Genomic DNA, 23,795 nt, shown 5'->3' on the forward strand with positions numbered 1-23,795 from the left:
AACTTTGGTTCGTTAGGTATAAAATAAATGAACATGCGATAGAGTGGATCATAGGTTGAAGACCTGGAACTCCCTAACGAAACTGTCGTGTGTACCTACAGCAGATGAGTGCAGTGTTCAAGAAGGCAGCACACCATCCCCCTCTCGAGAGCAATCGGAGACACACAACAAATGCTGGCTTTGCCAGCGACAGTCATGTTCCACGATATGATATAAAACAATAGAGGTTTAATGACTTCCAGTATTTTCGATCAATGTCTTCTCTTCTTTACAGTCCCTCGGAGTCGCGGATGACTTGCTCCCACACTAAAAATGAGTTCTCAGTTGGCTGAAGAGTCCAATGCACAACCTACAGTCTGTATCACAGATGGGGCAGAAGGTGGTTGGAGGAGCAGGTGGGCAAGGGCGCCCAGGTTGCCGTGTGCTCCTTTTGCTGTCAACACTTGGCTTCAGCTTGCTCTCAGCAATGAAACCTGAGGTGTTCAGTTCCTTTCCAGATTCTTCAGGCTGATTTGGGCCAGGGAGTCCTAGGGCCTTCCAGACCGTCCCGCTCTCCCTCTCCATCTGTCCGTTTCTCCGAGGGTTGTAGCTGGTCGTCCTGCTCGAGGCGATGCCCTTGCTGAGCAGGAACTGACGCAGCTCATCACTCATAAAAGAGATCCCCGATTGCTGTGGACGTAGGTGGGGAAACCAAACAGTGAAGATGCTGTGGAGGGCTTTAATGACCGTGGCAGAAGTCATATCGGGGCATTGGATGGCGAAAGGCAATTGGGAGTAGTCATCGACTACGTTCAGAAAGTACGTGTTGCGGTCGGTGGAGGGGAGGGGCCCTTTGATGTCCATGCTGAGGCGCTCAAAGGGTCGGGAGGTCTTCACCAGGTGCACTTGATCTGGCCGGTAGAAGTGCGGCTTGCACTCTGCGCAGATTGGCAGTCTCTGGTGACAGCCCTGACCTCTTCAATGGAGTAGGGCAGGTTGCGGGCCTTAATGAAATGGAAGAATCGGGTGACCCCCGGGTGGCAGAGGTCATAGTGGAGAGCCCGGAGTCAATCCACTTGTGCGCTGGCACATGTACCGCGGGATAGGGCGTCAGGGGGCTCGCTGAGCTTCCCCGGGCGATACAAAATCTCGTAATTATAGGTGGAGAGCTCGATCCTCCACCTCAAGATCTTGTCGTTTTTGATCTTGCCCCGCTGTGCTTTATTGAACATGAAGGCAACCGACCGTTGGTCAGTGAGGAGAGTGAATCTCCTGCTGGCCAGGTAATGCCTCCAGTGTCTCACAGCTTCCACAATGGCTTGGGCCTCCTTTTCGACAGAGGAGTGCCGAATTTCGGAGGCATGGAGGGTGCAAGAAAAGAAGGCCACGGGCCTGCCCGCCTGGTTGATGGTGGCGGCCAGAGCTACGTCCGATGCATCGCTCTCGACCTGAAAGGGAAGGGACCTGTCGAGCACGTGCATCGTGGCCTTGGCGATGTCTGCCTTGATGCGGTTGAAGGCCTGGCGGGCCTCAGCATTCAGGGGAAAAACTGTGGACTGAATGAGTGGGCGGGCCTTATCCACATAATTAGGGACCCACTGGGCACAGTGGGAGAAAAAACCCCAGGCATCGTTTCAGGGCCTTGGGGCAATGGGGGAGGGGGAGTTCCATAAGGGGGTGCATGCGGTCGGGGTCAGACCCTCGAACTCCATTTTCCACGACATAGCCAAGGAAGGCTGAGCGGTTGGTGTGAAACACGCATTTCTCCTTATTGTACATGAGATTAAGGAGTTTGGCGGTCTGGAGGAATTTTAGGAGGTCAGCGTCGTGGTCCTGCAGATTGTGGCCACAGATGATGACGTTATCTAGGTACGGGAAGGTGGCCCGCAGTCCGTACCGGTCAACCATTCGGTCCATCTCACGTTGGAAGACCGAGACCCCATTAGTGACCCAAAGGGAACCCTAAGGAAGTGATAGAGGTGGCCATCTGCTTCGAAAGCAGTGTATTGGCGGTCCTCCCGGCGGATGGAGAGCTGGTGGCAGGCGGACTTTAGGTCCACTGTGGAAAAGACCTGATACTGCGCAATCTGATTGACCATGTCAGATATACGTGGGAGGGGATACTCGTCGAGCTGCGTATACCGATTGGTGGTCTGACTGTAGTCAATGACCATCCTGTGCTTCTCTGCATTCTTTACTACTACCACTTGAGCTCTCCAGGAGTTATTGCTGGCCTCAATGACCCCTTTCCGCAGAAGCCGTTGGACCTCCGACCTGATGAAGGTCCTGTCCTGGGCACTGTACCGTCTGCTCCTGGTGGCGGCGGGTTTGCAATCCGGGGTGAGGTTCGCAAACAAGGAAGGTCGATCGACCTTAAGGGCCGTGAGGCCGCATACGGTGAGGGGGAGTAGGGGTCCGCCAAATTTTAAGATTAAGCTTTGGAGGTGGCACTGGAAGTCCAGGCCGAGTAACAGGGCAGCACAGAGGTGGGGGAGGACGTAGAGCCGGAAGTTGTTGAACTCTACGCCTTGGACGGTGAGGGTCGCGATGCATTACCCCCGGATTTCCACGGAATGGGATCCGGAGGTCAGGGAGATTTTCTGGGTAATGGGGTGTACTGCGAGGGAGCAGAGCCTTATCGTCGTGGGGTCGATGAAGCTCTCTGTGCTCCCAGAGTCAAAAATGCAGGTTGTCACGTGCTCATCGATTTTCACCATCGTTGTTGCGGTCGCGAGGTTGCGGGGCCGCGGCTGATCCAGGGTGATTGAGGCAAGCTGTGGCAGATGCTGGGAGGTCCCGGGTTGGTCAGCGGTGGTGGAGGTAGCGGCAGGCGATGAACGGCCAGACAAGCAGGGGTCCTGAGACGCCGTCCAAAATGGCGCTGACGATTGCGGGGCCCACTGGGCGCACATGGTGGACAGCATCAAAGATGGCGGTGCCCAAGGGCCGCACGTGGCCTGTGGAGAAGAAGATGGCGGCGCCCATGGGCCGCATGTGGCTTGCGAGGAGGAAAATGGCGGCACCCCCCTGGGCCGCACATGGGGGGTGTAGGAACGCCAGCCCTGGAAACAGCGGCGACCAACTGGGCCTGGCAAACAGAAACAAAGTGTTCCTTCTTTCCACATCCGTTGCAGGCGGCGTTACGTGCCGGGCAGCGCTGCCGGGGGTGTTTGTTCTGCCCGCAAAAATAGCACTTGGGCCCCCCGGGTTGGCTGGCTGCCGGGTGGCGCAGGCTTGCGGTGAGATGGAGTCGGCAGCTGGTGGGGCCCACGATGCCCATGAGGATGCCGCGCGGTCGGTGGTGTACGACTGGACGTTACAGGAAGCTTCTAATGAATTCGCAAGCTGCCTAGTACCCGCGAGGTCAAGCGTACTCCCTTCCAGTCGGCACTGGCGGACGCACGCAGACCTCATGGCCGTAACAAAGGCGTCTCGGATTAAAAGTTCTGTGTGCTGGACTGCCGAAACTGCCTGGCAGTCACAGTTCTTCCCCAGGATGGGCACACCAGAAAACGTCCAGGGACTCACCGGGGAGTTGCTGTCTCGTGGACAGGAGGTGCCTGGCGTATAGTTGGTTGACTGGCCGAACGTAATGTCCCTTCAGTGCTCCATCGCTTCGGAGTAAGTGGGCGCATCCCGGATGAGAGGAAAAATGTCAGGCCTCACCCGTAGATTCACCGAGGGTTCCTCAGCGGATGTTCGGAGGTAGCTTTCAAAGCAGGCTAGCCAGTGGTCAAAAGTGGAATTAGCGTTGGCTGCTTGAGGGCTCACCTGCAGGCGATCAGGCTTGATGCGAAAATCCATCGTTTTAAAAATCTTTGCTCAATAAATTGATGCACTATCGATTACCACAAAGATGAGAGTAGTGGAATAATCGAGGCTTTATAGAGCAAAGATGTTGTGCCTCCTGTAGATGCTACCAGAATGGCTGCAGCATGGACGAGCACACACATTTATACGCCGCTCACTGGATGGAGCCAGCAGGCAGTGATTTACCCATGTACCTCTAGTATACGTGTCTTACCGTAATACATAAAATACTGCTAGTGGTGACTACCACACGCTCTCTGCGCCATTTTTAAAATGAAGTCTCCGCCGCTCTCTGCGCCCTTTTTAAACTGAAATTTCCGCCGCTGTCTACGCTCTTTATTTATTTATATTTTTAAATGTATTTTATTACAAAAATTTATCAAAACCGGTTACAGTAAATAAACGCCCCAGGAAACTTACTTCCCAGCAATCAACTTTTTCACACACCCCCACCCCTCGGCGATGAACAGCTCCTCAAACACGGTCACAAACATCCCCCACCTCTCCCCAAACCCCCCTGAAGAGCCACTTTATCTTCTCTAACCGCAGGAAGTCGTACAGATCATACAACCAAGCCTCTACCCCGGTGGCGATGCTGACTGCCACTCCAGCAAAATTCGTCACCGTACAATCAAAGAGGCGAAGGTCACGACATCAGCCATCTTCCTCTCCATGAGCTCCGGCTTCTCTGAAACCCCAAATATCGCCACCAAAGGGTCCAGGTCCACCTCATCCTTCACTATCCTGGCTCAAACCGCGAATACACCCGCCCAGAATTTTCTCAATTTTCCACAACCCTAAAACGTGAGCGTGATTCGTTTGGCCTCACCCACATCGCTCTCTGCGCCCTTTTTAAAGTAAAGTCTCACCCGCTCTCTGCGCCCTTTTTAAACTGAAGTCTCCGTTACTCTCTGTGACCTTTTTAAACTGAAGTCTAGGCGCTCTCTACGCCCTTTTTAAACTGAAGTCTACCCCGCTCTCTGCGCCCTTTTTAAACTGAAGTCTCCGTTACTCTCTCCGCCCTTTTTAAACTGAAGTCTCCCCCGCTCTCTACGCCCTTTTTAAACTGAAGTATCCGTTACTCTCTGTGACCTTTTTAAACTGAAGTCTAGGCGCTCTCTACGCCCTTTTTAAACTGAAGTCTCCCCCGCTCTCTGTGACCTTTTTAAACTGAAGTCTCCGTTACTCTCTGTGACCTTTTTAAACTGAAGTCTAGGCGCTCTCTACGCCCTTTTTAAACTGAAGACTCCGCCGCTCTCTACGCCCTTTTTAAACTGAAGACTCAGCCGCTCTCTATGCCCTTTTTAAACTGAAGACCCCGCCGCTCTCTACGCCCTTTTTAAACTGAAGACTCCGCCGCTCTCTACGCCCTTTTTAAACTGAAGTCTCCGCCGCTCTCTACGCCCTTTTTAAACTGAAGACTCCGCCGCTCTCTACGCCCTTTTTAAACTGAAGACTCCGCCGCTCTCTGTGACCTTTTTAAACTGAAGTCTCCCCCGCTCTCTATGCCCTTTTTAAACTGAAGACTCCGCCGCTCTCTACGCCCTTTTTAAACTGAAGACTCCGCCGCTCTCTCCGCCCTTTTTAAAGTGAGTCTCCGCCGCTCTCTGCTTCCTTTTTAAACTGAAGACTGTGGTAAACCACTGTTACACCTGTATTCGGTAATGTAAGGTAGGACGTGTACTACAGGTTCGCCGGTAGCCCATGCCTGCTGGCTCCGCCCAGTAGGCGGAGTATAAATATGCATGTCCTCATTCAGCAGCCATTTCGCCAGCTGCTATGGGAGGCCACACATCTTACTGCAATAAAGCCTCAGATGTATCCAACTCTAGTCTTTGTACAATTGATCGTGCATCAATCTATTGCTCAAAGATTTTCCAAAAGGTGGACCTCCGAATCAAACTGGATCGCCTGCAGCTGGATCCACAATCAAGCGACGCCAAAAAGGACTTTAATCACTGGCTTGCTTGCTTCAAGGCATATCAACTCAGCAACCACACCTGTTCCAGAGGCTCAGAAGATACAGATCCTGTACTCAAGGTTGAGCTCCAACATGTTTCCGCTGATCCAGGATGCCCCGCACTACGCCAAAGCCATGGCACTCCTCAAAGAAAACTATGCACAGAAAACGAACACACTCTTCACCAGGCACGTACTCGCCACTCGCTCTCAACTCCCTGGTGAGTCCATAGAAGACTTCTGGTGGGCCCTAATCCCACTCGTCCGGGACTGTGACTGTCAGGCCGATACGGCCACCGAACATTCCAACCTTCTGATGCGGGACGCGTTCGTAACGGGGATTAGGTCGGACCTCATACGCCAAAGACTGTTAGAAGAGGCCACGCTCGACCTAGCTGAAACAAAGAAGCTAGCGCTCTCCATGACGGTCGCCTCACGTAACATCCAGGCCTACCCCACCAGTCGCGCGGCCCACCCCTCCTACCCTCGTGGACCCCACAGACGGCCGCCCCAGTGGGGGCCTTACCCAGCCAGTACGCCTGCACCACACGCCAGCCCACGCACCCCGGGGGTCCCCAATGTTACTTCTGTGGCCAACAGAAGCACCCTCGCTGCCCGGCTCGCGCTGCCATTTGCAAGGCCTGCGGCAAAAAGGGGCACTTCGTCGAGGTGTGCCAGGCCCGTGCAGTCGCCGCTATCGCCCCCACTCCTCTAGTCAACACGCAATGGGCACCGCCATTTTCATCTCCCCGGACCACGCGTGGCCAGTGGGCGCCGCCATCTTCACCTCCCCGGACCACGTGTGGCCAGTGGGCGCCGCCACCTTCACCCCCCGGGGCCACACGCGGCCAGTGGGTGCCACCATCTTCTCCCCCCCCAGTCCACGTGTGGCTCATGGGCGCCGCCACCTTGTCCAACACACGCAACGTGCGGCCCATGGGCGCCGCCATTTTGTCCCCCGCAGGAACTTCAGACGCCGCCATCATGTCTCCCCTACGGGACATGGACACCAACAGCATTCCAGGACCTGGGCCCCCCAGGCTTCCCATCATCCGACGTCAGTGACGACTGACCACGACTCGCCTCAGTGACGATTGACCAATCTCGTCAGCACAACCTGGCCACCGCATCGACCAGTGTGAAAATCAACGGCCACGTGACCTCTTGCGTGCTGGACTCAGGGAGCACCCGGATACTGAAAGCCGCTGCTCCCTCGCGATCCACCCTGCCAACCAAAGAATTTCCCTGGCCTCCGGATCCCATTACGTGGCGATCTGGGGGTTCTGCACGGTCACACTCACGGTCCACGGCGTAGAATTCAGCAGCTTCCGCCTCTACGTCCTCCCTAACCTCTTCGCTGCCCTGTTCCTAGGCCTGGACTTCCAGTGCAATCTCCAGAGTCTAACCCTCAAATTCGGCGGACCCCTACCACCCCTCACTGTGTGCGGCCTCACGACCGTAAAGGTCGATCTGCCTTCCCTCTTCGCCAATCTAACCCCGGATTGCAAACCTTTCGCCACCAGGAGCAGACAGTACAGCACCCAGGACAGGCCCTTCTTCAGGTCCGAGGTTCAGCGGCTGCTTCGGGAGGGCATTATCGAGGCCAGCAACAGCCCCTGGAGAACCCAAGTGGTAGTCGTTAAAACTGGGGAGAAACACAGAATGGTCGTGGACTACATCCAGACCATCAATCGGTATGCGCAGCTCGACGCGTACCCCCTCCCATGCATATCTGATATGGTCAATCAGATTGCACAGTACTGGGTCTTCTCAACGGTAGACCTCAAATCCGCCTACCACCAGCTCCCCATTCGTAAATCGGACTGTCCATACACTGCTTTCGAGGCGAACGGTTGTCTCTACCACTTCCTCAGAGTTCCCTGCGGCATCACTAACTGGGTCTCGGCCTTCCAAAGGGAGATGGACCGAATGGTCGACCGGTACGGTTTGGGGGCCACCTTCCCGTACCTAGAGAATGTCACCATCTGCCGCCATGACCAGCAGGACCACGATGCCAACCTCGCCAAATTCCTCCACACCACCACTCTACACAACCTCACCTACAACAAGGAGAAGTGCGTGTTTAGCACGGCCCGCTTAGCCATCCTCGACTATATGGTCCAGAACGGGGTTCTGGGGCCCGATCCCGACCGCATGCGCCCCCTCATGGAGCTTCCCCTCCCTCACTGCCTCAAGGCCCTCAAACGCTGCCTGGGGTTCTTCTCGTACTACGCCCAGTGGGTCCCAAACTATGCGGACAAGGCCCACCCACTCATTCAGTCCACCCACTTTCCCCTGATGGCCGAAGCGCAACAGGCCTTCGCTCTTATCAGAGCCGATATAGCCAAGACCGGGATGCACGCAGTAGATGAGACACTGCCGTTTCAAGTAGAGAGCGACGCATCGGACGTCACCCTAGCCGCCACCCTCAACCAGGCAGGCAGACCCGTGGCATTATTTTCCCGCACCCTTCATGCCTCAGAAATTCGACACTCATCCGTCGAAAAAGAGGCCCAAGCTATCGTTGAAGCTGTGCAGCATTGGAGGCATTACCTGGCTGGTAGGAGATTCACTCTCCTCACTGACCAACGGTTGGTAGCCTTCATGTTCAATAACACGCAGCGGGGCAAGATCAAAAACGATAAAATCTTGCGGTGGAGGATCGAGCTCTCCACCTATAATTACGAGATCTTGCATCGCCCCGGCAAACTCAACAAGCCCCCAGACGCCCTATCCTGAGGTACATGTGCCAGCGTACAAGTAGACCGACTCCGGGTCCTGCATGACAGCCTTTGTCACCCGGGAGTAACTCGACTGTACCATTTTGTCAAGACCCGCAATCTGCCCTACTCCGTCGAGGAAGTACGGACAATCATGAGGGACTGCCAGGTCTGTGCAGAGTGCAAGCCGCACTTCTGCCGTCTGGACCATGCGCGCCTGGTGAAGGCCTCCCGCCCCTTTGAACTCTTCAGCGTGGATTTCAAAGGGCCCCTCCCCTCCACCGACCGAAATACGTATATTCTCAGTGTGGTCGATGAGTACTCCAGATTCCCCTTCGCCATCCCATGCCCGATATGACGTCTGCCATTGTCATCAAAGCCCTAAACAATATCTTCGCTCTGTTCATTTTCCTCACCTATATCCACAGTGACAGGGGATCCTCATTCATGAGCGATGAGCTGCGGCAGTTCCTGCTCAGCAGGGGAATCGCCTCCAGCAGGACGACCAGCTATAACCCCCGCGGAAACGGGCAGGTAGAGAGGGAGAACGGGACGGTATGGAGGGCCGTCCAACTGGCCCTACGGTCCAGGAACCTCCCAGCCTCTCGCTGGCAGGAGGTCCTCCCTGATGCACTCCACTCCATTCGGTCACTGCTGTACACCGCGACTAACAACACACCCCATGAACATCTCTTTGCCTTCCCCAGGAAGTCCACAACCGGGGTGTCGCTCCCGACTTGGCTCACAGTGCCAGGACCAGTCCTGCTCCATAGGCATGACAAATTAAGTTCTTTACCCGTCAGTCTGGCCTCAATAAAACTCGAGAGGGATCTGTAGGTATAGTATTATTTATTTTTAAACAACTTGCAAGGCTGACCCGCTCTATAGAGATTCAGAACACATGCAGTCTCCTGAAGCCACCAGAAACGAATGAGGTCGGAGACAAAGAGATTTCTGCACATATCATTCAAATGGCATCAAGTTTCACATACAAGATTCCCATAGGCAATCCTATACACCTCCTGACCTGGCCATATATCCTGATTGGCTCACTTCGCATTCCTCAACCCTTGGCCTCTTGTTACCCAGTATCCTTTTTACCACCCTCTGCACGAGGCTCGCTTCCCCCCCTCCTAGCCATGCTTTGCTGAATCCCTTTGTTCTTTGTCTGTGAACTCACTACCATCAGCTCTATCATCTACATTATTCTAAATAATAATCCTATTTTATATCACATTTGTTTGTTCAATTCCTCAGGCACGTCCGACTCCACAAGGCGGACCCATTGGTTGAAAGGGTGCAGTTGCTCCATGCCAACCCCCAGTACCCCGACGACCGCCAAGATACTGTCTCCCTCAGGGACCTGGCATTAGCAGGTTCCACACACAGACACCTCCCCGGCCTGACACCAGCCTCCCCTCCCGCGGCACTCCCAGCATTAATCCCACCAGGATCATCCGTCCTTCCCCTGCCCACGCCCGAGGATGAAGAGGATTTTATCATGCTCCCGGAGTCACCGAACATCAGGCCAGCACCGATATCGCCGCCACCGCTACGTCGATCCCAGCGGAACATCAAGGCACCGTTAAATCTCTAACTGGCACCAGACTTCAAAAGACATTTTTTTTTTCTGATCAAATACTGTACATATAAATTCATCACTGTATATAGTTCTCCACCACCCCCGCTGGACTCAATTCTAACAGAGGGTGAATGTGGTAAACCACTGTTACACCTGTATTAGGTGATGTAAGGTAGCACCTGTACTACAGGTTCGCCGGTAGTCCCTGGCGGAGTATAAATATGCGTGTCCCCATTCGGCAGCCATTTTGCCAGCTACTGTGGGAGGCCACTCATCTTAGAGCAATAAAGCCTCAGTTGTATCCAACTCTAGTCTTTGTTCAATTGATCGTGCATCAAAGACTCCACCACTGTCTACTCCTTTTTTAAACTGAAGACTCCACCACTGTCTACGCCCTTTTTAAAGTGAGTCTCGGACGCTCTCTACCCCCTTTTCAAATTGATGTCTGTCACTCTCTGTGTCCTTTTTAAACTGAAGTGTCTGCCGCGATCTGCACCCTTTTTAAACTGAAGTCTCCACTGCTCCCTGTGCCCTTGTTAAACTGAAGTCTCAGCCATCTCTACGCCCTTTTTATACTGAAGTCTCAGCCACTCTCTGTGCCCTTTGTAAAGAGAAGTCTACGTCACTCTCTGGGCCCTTCTTAAACTGAAGCCTCCGCCGCGCCATGCACACTTTTTAAACTGAAGTCTCCCCCGCTCTCTGCGCCCTTTTTAAACTGAAGTCTCCCCCGCTTTCAGCACCCTTTTTAAACTGAAGTCTCCGCCGCTCTCTCCGCCCTTTTTAAACTGAAGTCTCTCCTGCTCCCTGTGCCATTGTTAAACTGAAACCTCCACCATTCTCTGCGCCATTTTTATTTATTTATTTTTAAAACTCAGAGTGCCCAGTTCATTTTTTTCCAATTAAGAGGCAATTTAGTGTGGCCAATCCACCTACCCAGCACTTCTTTGAGTTGTGGGGGCGAAACCCATGCAAACACGGGGAGAATGTGCAAACTCCATGCGGGCAGTGTCCCAGAGCCGGAATCGAACTGCAGCCATGAGGCAGCAGTGCTAACCACTGTGCCACCGTGCTGCTCCTCTGCATCCTTTCTAAATTGAAGTCTGTGCCAGTCTCTACGCCCTTTTAAACTGAAGTTTCTGCCCCACTCTACACCCTTTTTAAATTGAAGTCTCCAACGCTCTCTGCGCCCTTTGTAAATAACCTTGTGAAGTTTAACTAAGTCACATAAGCTGTAAAAAAAATCGAAATAAAAACAGTAAATGCTGGAAATACTCATCATATCTGATGGCATCTGTAGAGAGAGAACCAGATTTCTGATAAAATGCACGAGTCTTTCCAGCATTTTCTATTTTATTTCAAATTTCTAACATCTGCGGTATTTTTTTTTTCTATAAAAGTTTGATCGTTGGTCTGTGCTGTGTAGGCTGACCTCTGTCTTGGTAGCCAGGGGAAGTGGTGAGGGCACAGTTGTGGCACCATAATTGATCTCAGTGTCATGAGCTGGGAAGACCGAAAAATAGCCAGGATCCTGTTCCTGATCACTTTGCAATAATCCCTCTCAGAAAATAGTTATGTATCCACATTGGTTGACTATAATATTGGACTTGATTGTGATGCATTCACAGCTGACTAGTCCAACAAGCCGCAGCACTGTAAGGCTCAAACAAAATTTTTTTAGTAAATTACCCATGGCCTTTTGCACATATGGAACTGTACCCCCAGATGAGCTAACTTTCTCAGGAAAATAAAAGAAAGAATAAAATTGGATAACACAATTAATACATTTGTGAAAAAATAACTTGCAACAAAATACTATCCAGCTTTTCTTGATTTGATGGCGTAGTACCAAAATGACTCTGACTAAGGTCACAAGTGACATCCTAATTGAATGTGACAAAGATAAATTATCCTTCCTTGCCCTTCTTGACCTGTCTATGGTTCAGCTAGTATCATTTTCCTCTGAGTCAGAAGGTTCTGGGTTTAAGCCCCACTTCAGGACTTGAGCACAAAAACCAAAGTTGAGGCAATGCTGCACTGCTGAGGTCCCATTTGACCTCACAGGTGGACATAACAGATCCCCCAGTGCTATTTCAAATAAGGGCAAGTGATTTATCCCCAGGGCCCTAGCCAATATTTATGAATCCATCAGTATCATAAAACACACATTATTTTGTCCTTATTATACTGCTGTACGTGGGAACTTCTTGTGTGAAAATGGGCTGCAGTATTTCCTTTATTACAACAATGATTACACTTCATTGGTTATGACCTGCTTTGTGGGCATCAAGTGGTCATGAGAGACACTATTTAAAGCAATTTTTTTTTCTTTTGCTTTTGGCACAGTTTACCTCAAACTTCACTTCCAAAGCACCTCTCCATAGTCACCCATCTGGATGGGATTAATTCATTCTTGCCTATCTAGTCACAGCTAGAAATTCACATGCAATGGACTCTATTCACACTTCCGCAGTTACCCCTGGTGTCCCTCGATGATCTATCCTTCGGCACCCTCCTATTTCTCAGCTACATACTGCCCCTCAGTGACATAATTTGAAAATAGTTTCCATAATGTTGCTCGTTCTGGGTGAGTGTGCTTTACACTCAATTGGCTCTGTTTTATTCCTAAGCTCTAGAGTCGCCAGGTATCTTGATGATACCACCACGAGGTTCAAGTTCAAGTTCAGATCAATGACTCAATACACCAGTTAGTAAGTTCAAACAAGACACATAGAACATAGAACAGTACAGCACAGAACAGGCCCTTTGGCCCTCGATGTTGTGCCGAGCCATGATCACCCTACTCAAACCCACGTATCCACCCTATACCCGTAACCCAACAACCCCCCCCCCCCCTTAACCTTACTTTTTAGGACACTACGGGCAATTTAGCATGGCCAATCCACCTAACCCGCACATCTTTGGACTGTGGGAGGAAACCGGAGCACCCGGAGGAAACCCACGCACACACGGGGAGGACGTGCAGACTCCGCACAGACAGTGACCCAGCCGGGAATCGAACCTGGGACCCTGGAGCTGTGAAGCATTTATGCTAACCACCATGCTTCCGTGCTACCCACATTTATTATTACACAGTTATTTGCTACTCATGCATATAATACTAAGACTAAACTGTTCCTACTACTACTAGGCCAATACTTATCTGGAATAAGGGAACTGCCGGATCAGGGAACAATGGCCTCTTACTTTGTCCTGGATCCGCAGACTTCCAGTTGGTGTGGACTAAAGGGGTCAGGAGTGTCTACTCTCGTAGCGTGCGTTGTATGACACTTGTCAGTGTAGCAATTGGCCAGGCCTCTCCTCACGTCCAAGTTCCTGGAGAGCTACTGCAAAGGTGTTCTGCTGGGAGGGCCGGCTAAGAGAGAGAGCTGGGGTCGGGGTCTCTGTCTTATACTGTTTTGGGTTTCGTGCCCATCTGGGCGGACCCTCTGCAAACTTGCAATCAATTGGGTCTCTTCCCAATCGATTGATTTGAATTTCCCCAATAACGGCGCTGTTCCTCGATCACTGGGCGGTTCTTGGGGCTGTTTGTATCTTATTGTCCGGGACTCCTGCTGGCGCCGAAGAGTCTAGCTTGGCCTTTGTTATTCTTAATTGTGTCCATTGTGCCCAGGAATCGCTCAATTAATATGCACAGCTTGTTAGTTTCTATGCTGTCTGGTTTCTTCACAGACAGAATCCACAGAGAGGTTCTGCGAACTGCTTGCCTCTCTGACATTGTCCAATTTTCCCTGCATGCAATTCAATGTTCCATTTTATGTCGGGAAGTGGCCAGCTTCGGTGGCTACAATAAGTAGGCTGATAAGTCAAGCTCCCCTTCACCACCATCTCTCTTGATCCCTCCACAATCTCCAAATTGCCATACTGCCTGTCCAACAGTGACTTCTGGATTTTCAGAAATTTACTCCAAAGAAATATTGGGAAGACAGAAGCCATTGTTATTCCTCATTCCTTTGGCACTCCATCCTTCTCGCTGGCTGCTGTCTGAGACTGACCCAGACAGTCACAACTTTGGTTTTATATTTGACCCTGAAATGAACTTCCAACCACAAATCCACATTATCACAAAGATCGCCTATTTCCATAGTATTGTCCGACTGCTCCCGTGATTCAGTTTATCATTTGCTGAAACCCCATTGACGCCTTTGTAACCTCTAGACTTGACTACTTTTATGCACTTGAGATCGTTCTCCCAGTTCTTCTCTCTACAAACTTGACGTTATTCAAAACTCTGGCCAAGGCCCAAAAGCTCCAGAATTCCCTCTAAAATTTATCTGTCTTCTTTTCTCTTTTAAGACACTCCTTAAAACATACTTCTTTGATCCAACCGTTGCCATCTGCCCGAATCCTCTTGTAACTCAATGTCGAATGTTTCAGTTGATCATGCTGGTAAAGCAGCCTGAAGACACTTAACTACATTAAAAATACGATCAAAATGAAAATTGTTGTTTCATTATACATTTTTAATTTTCTTCTTGCAGATGCAACTGGCAGGAATTCAGGAACTTTGAGGGCAGTGACTGAAATTCGTATCCTTTCAACATTTGTGGGCTGTTTTTTTTACTGTTAATAGACTGAAAAGTGATGTATTTGTTGAAACTAAGCTGTTTAACTCTGGCTCAAAGCAGAAATACTGTAGAATAAGAATTGATGTTTTGTTTGAGAATAATATTTTGAAGCAATACATGTTTAACAGCTGTATGAAGCCAAGTGTTATGTAATTATTGTAATTGCATTATTATAGGACGAAAAGACTCATGGGTTGACTATTCCAAAAATACATTAAAAGATCACAAACTGACTTGAGAACAGTCTCAGAGCTATAACCCATAATGGTAATGGACACTACAAGCTTTCCTGTTTCTTGGAGAAAGTATTAACCACTAGATGGCAAGAGCTGCACATGCAATAACATTGTTTTGAAAATGTTTATTTGCTGTTGAAAATTGACTACATTCAGCTAGAACAGAAAGTGCACAGTTGAACTTTCTATTCAATTATTAAACTTTTAATGGAATTCTAGTTGCTAAATGTTGTAATTGAAATCATTTTGACTTGGCCCTTAACAAGCTTGTACAAAGCTGTAGAATTCAGAAATGTCTTCAAAGAATTCCCTTACTTCAACTATATTCAGTCCAAAGCATTAGATGATGTATGTACTGTAATTAATCCTCTAATAATACTGCCTTTCTTCAAATTATTGGCTTGTTAGAAAATTTATGGCTATATGTGGGAGAAGAAAAAAAGAAAGTGTAACACTAATAACTAAGTGAGTGTTGGATGCCATACTTTTCAAAATGTAACAACTTACTAACAATGCTGCAAAAAAACATGAGATTCCCAAGAAAGCAATTTCATTAATGGGAATGAAAAAAACATCAATTACAACACTGACGGATTATTTTTAACACTTCTCAAGCAGCTAACAAATCTCAAGCAGCTAACAAATCATTTAACTGGTATAAATATTGCAAAGTTTGTTAATCTAGCTGTGGGGTATGCAGTGTTTGTGAGAAATGGATTACAGCAATTTCAAACAGAACATTTTACAATCTAACCCTTGGAGGCACTGATTACCACTGATATTGAATAACTGAGGATAATTCCCAGCAAAGGAGATAATAAACATGACATGAAATCACAGAGTCAAGGTGCAGCCACGCAAGACACACTTGGGCATGAAACAAAGTACTTTATTATTTTAGATGCCAAAAACACTGTACTAACCCAAGAAATATTAGCAAGGATATAGAAAGTAATTGGGTAGAAGTACAAATACAGGGTTAAGAATATCAGATTATAAAGGGAACATATTGTAGGAACTAAATCATTGGGCTAGTTTGCTTTTAATTCACTCTCAAGATATAAGCATCACCGACAAGGATAGTATTTATTATCCCTGCCTTATTGCCCTTGAGAAGGTGGTGGTGAGTTGCCCACTGAACTGAAGCAGCCCAAGTGGTAAAGATACTGCTGCAGTGCTGTTATGGAGAAAATTTCAGGATTTAGACTCAGCTTTGATTAAGATTCAGTGATGCATGTCCATGGCAGGATAGTATGTGACTTGCAGCGGAGCTTGGAAGTGATGGTGTTTCCATCCACCAGCTGCCATTGGCCTCTTGGATGGTAGAGGTTGCAAGTTGGAGATGTATTATCAAAGATCAAAACAAATTGGGCAGCACGGTGGCGCAGTGGGATAGCCCTGCTGCCTCACGGCGCCGAGGTCCCAGGTTCGATCCCGGCTCTAGGTCACTGTCCGTGTGGAGTTTGCACATTCTCCCCGTGTTTGCGTGGGTTTCACCCCCACAACCCAAAAGATGTGCAGCGTAGGCGGATTGGCCACACTAAATTGCCCCTTAATTGGAAAAAATGAATTGGGTATTCTAAATTTTAAAAATTAAAAAAAATCAAAACAAATTACTGTGAATCATAGAATTTACAGTGCAGAAGGAGGCCACTCGGCCCATCGAGTCTGCATCGGCCCTTGGAAAGAGCACCCTACTTAAGCCCACACTTCCACCCTATCCCTGAAACGCAGGACACTAAGGGCAATTTAGCATGGCCAATCCACATAACCTGCATATCTTTGGACTTGTGGGAGGAAACTGGAGCACCCGGAGGAAACCCACGCAGACACCAGGAGAATGTGCAGACTCTGCACAGTGACCCAAGCCGGGAATTGAACCTGGGACCCTGGATCTGTGAAGCAACAGTGCTGACCACTGTGCTACGCAAAATGCTGGAATCTGGAACAAAACAGAAAATTCTGGAAAATCTCAGCAGGTCTGACAGCCTCTGTGGAGAGAGAACAGAGCTAATGTTTCAAGTCTGGATGACTCTGCCTCAGAGTTCTGTGGAAGAGTCATCCAGACTCAGAATTCTAGCTCTGTTCACCACAGATGCTGTCAGACCTACTGAGATTTTCTAACATTCTCTGTTATTGTCAAAGGTGGCTTGGTGAATTTCTGCAATGCATCCTTTGGATATTACACACTGCAGCCATGGTGCATCAATGGTAAATGTTATAAATGGTGGATGGGTTTTCAATCAAACTGAATGTTTTGCCCGGGATAGTATTAAGCATTTTGAGTTTTGTTGCAGCTGCACTCATCCAGACAAGTGTAGAGAATTCCATCACACTCCTGATTTGTGCCTTGTAGATGATGAAGTGGCTTTGGGGAGTCAGAAAGTGAACCACTTGCCACAAAATACATAACCTCTGAGCTCCTGTGGTAGTCACAGCATTTGAGTGGCTGGTCCAATTGAGTTTCTGTTCAATAGCAACCCAAGGTGTTGATATAAAATCAGAAAATGCTGGACATATTCAGCATATCTGGCAGCAGCTGTGGAGAGACAAATAGAGTTCATGTTTCAGGTGTACCTTTCACCTGAAATCTGATATAGTTTGATAAAACTGTTGTTGACTGTTTTAACTGTTGTTGAGTGGTTAGCACTGCTGCCTCGGGGCACCGAGGTCCCAGCCTCTGGGTCACTGTCCGTGTGGAGTTTGCACATTCTCCCCATGTTTGCGTGGGTTTTGCCCTCACAACCCAAAGATGTGCAGGGTAGGTGGATTGGCCACACTAAATGGCCCCTTAATTGGAAAAAATGAATTGGGTACTCTAAATTTATTATAAAAATCAAACCCCAAAGCCCGAGCTCAGAGCAACCACAGTGAGACCCAAGTTACTGTTTAGTACATAATAGACATTCTGAAGGGTCGATTGTTGAATTACTTATTAAGGCATGGTGGGTGTTTCTTTAACAGTCCAGCCAAAATATCCAAAGCCATCAATGTCTGTCTCAGGCTCTTCAGAATGAGCCTACTGGAAGAGGATGAGAAAGAGTAGAAAAAGTAGGAATATGGGAAAAAAGCAAGGCCGTGGAATGAATTAGATAGCTCTTTCAAAGAGTTGGTGCAGGCACAATGGTTAAATGCTGGATGACTCGATGATGAGAATGTGAAGGATAGATTGGACCAACCTTTCAGATCTGTTTCCAATACCTGAACTGACAAAATTTGGTTTTGCTAAGAAAGTCAATTTTTAAACATGTTTCTGTATCTTTCCTTATCATCCAAGTGAACCCATTCCCTTTCTGCCTGCAAGATTTGGGGGGAACAGTTTTCTTCTTTATTTCACTTTGTTATTTTATCCATTTGGGGTTCTGTTTATTTCATCCAAGATTTCTTTTTCATTTATCCTGTACTCTTAATGTTAATTCTTCAAAGATATTGTTACTTCTTGAAAAACAAAGTTTTTCGTGCTGTAATTATCTGAAGATAGATAATCTGCAAAATAGAATGGGGGAAAAATGAATTGTGGTGCCCACTGCATATCCTATCATCGTGTGGAGCTATGTGTTGGAATCCGATACCCGGCACCAAGCCACTTGATTAGTTCAGGAAAAAATCTGCCAATAGTGGGAATATGCTTCTCAATCTGCACATGAAAACAAAATATTGAGGTTGTGCAATATGTTGTGAAAGTTAAATTGATCCTTGGCTTAGCCATTTTATCAATTAAATCTAAATGTTTATGGATTATTTTTAGCTTCTTTATACAGAGAAGAACTTTGTGATTTGTTCCCCAACTGGTTCCGGAAAGACTGTGATGTTTGAATTAGCCATAGTGAAATTGCTGATGGAAGTTCCAAAACCGTGGTCTAATATAAAGATTGTATACAGTAAGTTTAATAAAAATTTTACTCTTTTTTAAGTCTAAAACTGAACATTTTATTTTCTCATTTCTATTTTAGAAATTTGATACAAAAAGCAAAATATAATGTTGTATTTCCAACTATTGATTATTAGTTCAACTAGCTTATTTATTATTGAAACTAATAATAAAATGGTTTATGTCACATGCAATTTATAGGTTGTAAATAAGACAACATAATTACAGCCCAACCACTATTAAACACCTCTTTGAGAAAAGAGTTTGTATTGATAAAACACATTATTTGATGTCTCAGTTACATCTCAAAACACATCACACTTGTTATCCTGGGGTGTAGGAACCGTTTTGTAGGTTAATACAGTATCCATTCAGTATCTACACCAGAAGTTCCCACAAATAGCAGTAGACTGAAGGGCTAGTTAATCTGTTTTCACAAGTATTAGTTGATAGAGAAATGCTGGTGAGAACAGAATAACAGAAAGTCCAATGGATTTTTAAAGTCCACCTGAATTGTCAGGTGGGTCTCAGATTAGCATCTCCACTAAAAGGTGGCACCTTGAACAATGCAAATCTCGTTTGCTACTGAACAGGTAAATCACTGTCAATTATCTGCTGAGATTCCGAAGTGGATTGAAGCCACAATCTTGTGGGCAAGAGTTTAAACTAGCTATTATCATCATAACAGTAAATTATCCTTTCTTGGGATTCATTTACCATGAACAGAGCTTCTTATTTATATGTATTCCAAAACTCCAGGTTGGAGAAGAATTCAATTGTTGATACAGTTAAACTATTGAAGGTTGATAAGGGTAATGCTGTTAATGTGGTGCATATCAATTTTCAAAAAGGCATTTGATACGGTGCCACACAGCAGACTTGTGAACAAAATTCTAGCTCTTGGAATGAAAGGGAAAGTAACACTTGGATAAGAAATTGGCTGAGTGACAGGAAAACAGAGTGGTGATACATGGTCATTTTTCAGATTGGAGGATGGGTGAGTTTCCTAGGTATCAGTTTTGGGGGCTTTTGCTCTTCCTGATATGAATAACCTAGACTGTGGTGTTCAGGGCATGATTTTGATGATACAAAGATTGGAAACTTGCTAACTGATGAGGATCGTCTTGGACTTCAAAAGGACATGTACATGTTAGTGAATTGAGCAGACAGGTGGCAGAGAAGTATGAGGTGATACATTTTTGGAGGAATAATATGGAGAGGTAGTGCGGGCAGCATGGTAACACAGTGGCTAGAACTGTTGCTTCACAGTTCCAGTGTCCCAGGTTCGATTCCCGGCTTGGGTCACTGTGTGGAGTCTGCACATTCTCCCCGTGCCTGCGTGGGTTTCCTCCAAGTGCTCCGGTTTCCTCCCACTAGCCCCAAAAGATGTGGGGCGAGATTCTCTGCAAATTTGGAGAATCGTAAAGGCTGCCGTGGGACAGGCCGAGACCCTACGGCAGCCTTCACACCCACTTCCGGGGCCGATTCTCCCCCCCCGGGCGGGGCTAGGAGCGCTGCCCCGTGCATCACAGCGGCGCGGCCTTGACGACGATCATCAAGGCCGCACGTCAAGTGTCATGCCGGCTGACACGGCCGATGACGTCGGCCGCGCATGCGCAGGTTGGACAACGCCAACTCGCGCATGCGCAGTTGCCGTCTTTTCCCTCAGCCACCCCGCAAGACGTGGCGGCTTGATCGTGTGGGGCGGCGGAGGGAAAAGAGTGCGTCCGTTACGGATGCACGGCCCGCGATCGGTGCCCACCGATCGCGGGCCTATGCCCCCCTTGGCACGGCCGTGGTACTGCCGTGCCAATCGGGCCCCCAGATGCCCCAAACAGGCATCTGGTGCCCGTTTCACGACGGCAGCGAGCAGGTGTGTTTGCTGCCGTGTTGAAACGGGCGTGAAGGCTCGGCCCATCGGACTCAGAGAATCGCCGCTCGCCGTAAAAAACGGCGAGCACCGATTCGTGGCGTGGGGGGGGGGGGGGGAGAATAGCGGGAAGGCGTGAAAAATGTCGGGAGGCCCTCCCACTATTCTCCCACCCGGCGTGGGGGGGCGGAGAATCGCGCCCGTGCTGTGAGATAATTTGGACATTCTGAATTCTCCCTCTGTGTACCCGAACAGGTGCCAGAATGTGGCGACAAGGGGATTTTCACTGTAACTTCATTGCAGTGTTAATGTAAGCCTACTTGTGACAATAAAGATTATTATTATTTGAAAATAAGGGAGAAACTAAAGAATGTGCATGAGTATATATATTCCTAAAAATATAATAATAATCACTTGTTGTCACAAGTAGGCTTCAATGAAGTTATTGTGAAAAGCCCCTAGTTGCCACATTCCGGCATCTGTTCAGGGATGCTGCTACGGGAATTGAACCCGCGTTGCTGGCTGTGTTCTGCATTACAAGCCAGCGATTTAGCCCACTGTGCTAAACCAGCCCATGGTTGGTTTTATAAGTCTTTGAAGGTAGCAGGGAATGTTTGTTTATTCATTTACGAGATGTGGGTTTTGCTGGCTACGCCTAGCATTTATTGTTCATCCCTAGTTGCCCTTCGGAAGGTGGTGGTGAGCTGCCTTCTTCAACCACTGCAGTCCCTGAGGTAATGTGGATAGAGCAGTGAATAAAGCATATGGTATCTCTGGTTTTATTAAGCAGGACATTCAGTACAAGAGTAAGGAGGTCATGTTGAATTTGTATAAGATGTTAGTTGAGCCTCATCTGGAGTACAGCATTCAGTTCTGGGTGCCACACTTGAGGAAAGATGTCAAGAAATTTATGAGAGTACAGAGAAGATTCACAAGAATGATTCCAGGAATAAAGAACTGTAGCTATGAGGATAGATTGGTGAAGTTGGGACTGTTTTCCTTGGAGAAATGAAGGCTGAGAGGAGACTTGATAGAGGTATTCAAAATCCTAAAAGATATGGACAGGGTAAATAGTGAGAAATTCAAGGTAACATCAAGAACTAGAGAGCGCAGATTCACAATAATTGGCAAAAGCGGTAAAAGTGATGGGAGGAAAATAAATTTCCCCCAGATGGTGGCTAGAACCTGAAACAAATTTCCTGAGAGGGTGACGGAAGCAAGTTTGATTTAGGTATTCAAAAGGGAATTGGATTGCTATCTGAAAAGAAAGAATGTGTAAGGTTACAGGGATAAGGCAGGAGAGTGGGACTAGGTAGAATGGTCTTTGAGAGCCAGTGCAGACTCTATGGGCCGAATGACCTCATTCTGCACTGTAAAAATTATGTGATTCTGTTTCTGATTTTGTTTATTTTTTAACTGAGCTTCCTGTAAAAATAGCTGACTTAAACATTGTTTTATGTATCTGGTATTTGTGTGGATAGACAGATTCTTATTAACATGATGAAAGGTTTTGACTTCCGGTGGCTGCAATGGAATGAGTGGCCGCACGGTAAGTGGCTCCTGCCCGAGGTTGGATTTTTTGGTCCTTTTCACCCGTTTTGCGGGGGTTACATAGGTAGAAAATGTAGAAGCAGTGAGAGCTAGTAATTCTCCTTCAGCGGCATTTTAAGATGCAGGGTATGTCACTGTGGGCGCTGATCTGTGGCAATCACAGGTTTGCTCTGGCAGGTCTCGATTCCATGTTTAGTGCATGGGAGAGGGCTGGGATTGAGTGTTTTTGGGGAGGGGAAGTTTGCAGAGTTGGGAGAGCTAGAGGAGGAGTTCCAACTGCCGGTGGTGGGTGAATAGGTTTTGATACCTGCAAGTTAGGAAGGAGTTGGTTACGTTTCCGAAGTTACCACACCCAGCGTTGCAAGATAGAATTTTGTCTGAGGACGACATTGGGGAGGGTAGGGTCTCGAACATATATGGGGAGTTGATGGAGAGAGGACGATCTTCAGTGGAGGAAATAAAACAGAAATGAGGAGAGGAGCTGGGGGAGCTTGTAGAGGCCGGGCTACAGAGTGAAGCCCTGTGGAGGGTAAATGCGTCCTCCTCATGTGCGAAACTGATAGAACACGAAAAAAAACTGGCACAGAATATAAGGACAGATAGCAAAAGTTTTTATAATTATATAAAACTAAAAAGAGTGGCTAAAGTAAACATTAGTCCGTTAGAGGATGAGAGTGGTCATTTAGTTATGGGATATGATGAAATGGCGGAGGCATTGAACAAATATTTTGTATCGGTTTTCACAGTGGAGGACACTAATAACATGCCAGCAATTGACCGAGAGAAGAAGGTAGGTGAGGACCTGGAAACCATTACTATCACAAAAGAGCAAGTGTTGGGCAAGCTAATGGAGCTCAGGATAGATAAGTCTCCTGGCCCTGATGGAATGCATCCCAGGGTACTGAAAGAGATGGCTGGAGTAATAGCAGATGCACTGGTGGTAATTTTCCAAAATTCGCTGAACACTGGGGCAGTCCCAGAGGATTGGAAAACAGCAAATGTGACGCCACTGTTTAACAAGGGAAGTAGACAAAAGATGGGGAATTATAGACCGGTTAGCTTAACCTCTGTCGTGGGGAAGATGCTTGAGTCTATTATCAAGAAAGAGATAGGAGGGCACCTCGATAGAAATTGTCCCATTGAACGGACGCAGCATGGATTCATGAAGGGCAGGTCATGCTTGACGAATCTCTTGGAATTCTATGACGACATTTCGAGCAAGGTAGACAAAGGGGACCCAGTGGATGTGGTGTACCTAGATTTCCAAAAGGCCTTTGACAAGGTACCGCACAAGAGGCTGCTGCATAAGATAAGGATGCATGGTGTTAAGGTTAGAGTACTAGCATGGATAGAGGATTGGTTGTCTAACAGGAAATAAAGAGTGGGAATAAATGAGTGCTATTCTGGCTGGCAATCAGTGACGAGTGGTGTGCCTCAGGGATCGGTGTTGGGACCACAATTATTTACAATTTATATAGGCGATTTGGAGTTGGGAACTACGTGTAAGGTATCCAAGTTTGCAGATGACACGAAGGTGTGTCGCAGAGCAAAGTGTACTGAGGACTGTAAAACCTTACAGAGGAACATTGACACATTGAGTGAGTGGGCAAAGGTTTGGCATGGAATATAAT

General features: G+C 48.0%; 1 protein-coding gene across 5 annotated transcripts in view; it reads left to right on the forward strand.

Moving 5' to 3' along the window:
• Positions 1-23,795, forward strand: part of hfm1 (helicase for meiosis 1) — a 281,213-nt gene that overhangs the window by 55,107 nt on the left and 202,311 nt on the right. For 4 of the 5 annotated variants that reach the window (XM_038793806.1, XM_038793808.1, XM_038793809.1 and 1 more), the window contains exons 6-8: positions 14,550-14,597; positions 15,150-15,220; positions 18,621-18,753. In XM_038793806.1, coding sequence (XP_038649734.1) covers positions 14,550-14,597; positions 15,150-15,220; positions 18,621-18,753 — 252 coding nt within the window. Of the gene's footprint in view, positions 1-14,549; positions 14,598-14,859; positions 14,904-15,149; positions 15,221-18,620; positions 18,754-23,795 lie in introns of those variants that run through there. The other variant, XM_038793810.1, reaches the window with a different exon arrangement.

Source organism: Scyliorhinus canicula, chromosome 4 (assembly GCF_902713615.1).
Source record: "Scyliorhinus canicula chromosome 4, sScyCan1.1, whole genome shotgun sequence".
In the NCBI taxonomy this organism is placed as follows: domain Eukaryota; kingdom Metazoa; phylum Chordata; class Chondrichthyes; order Carcharhiniformes; family Scyliorhinidae; genus Scyliorhinus; species Scyliorhinus canicula.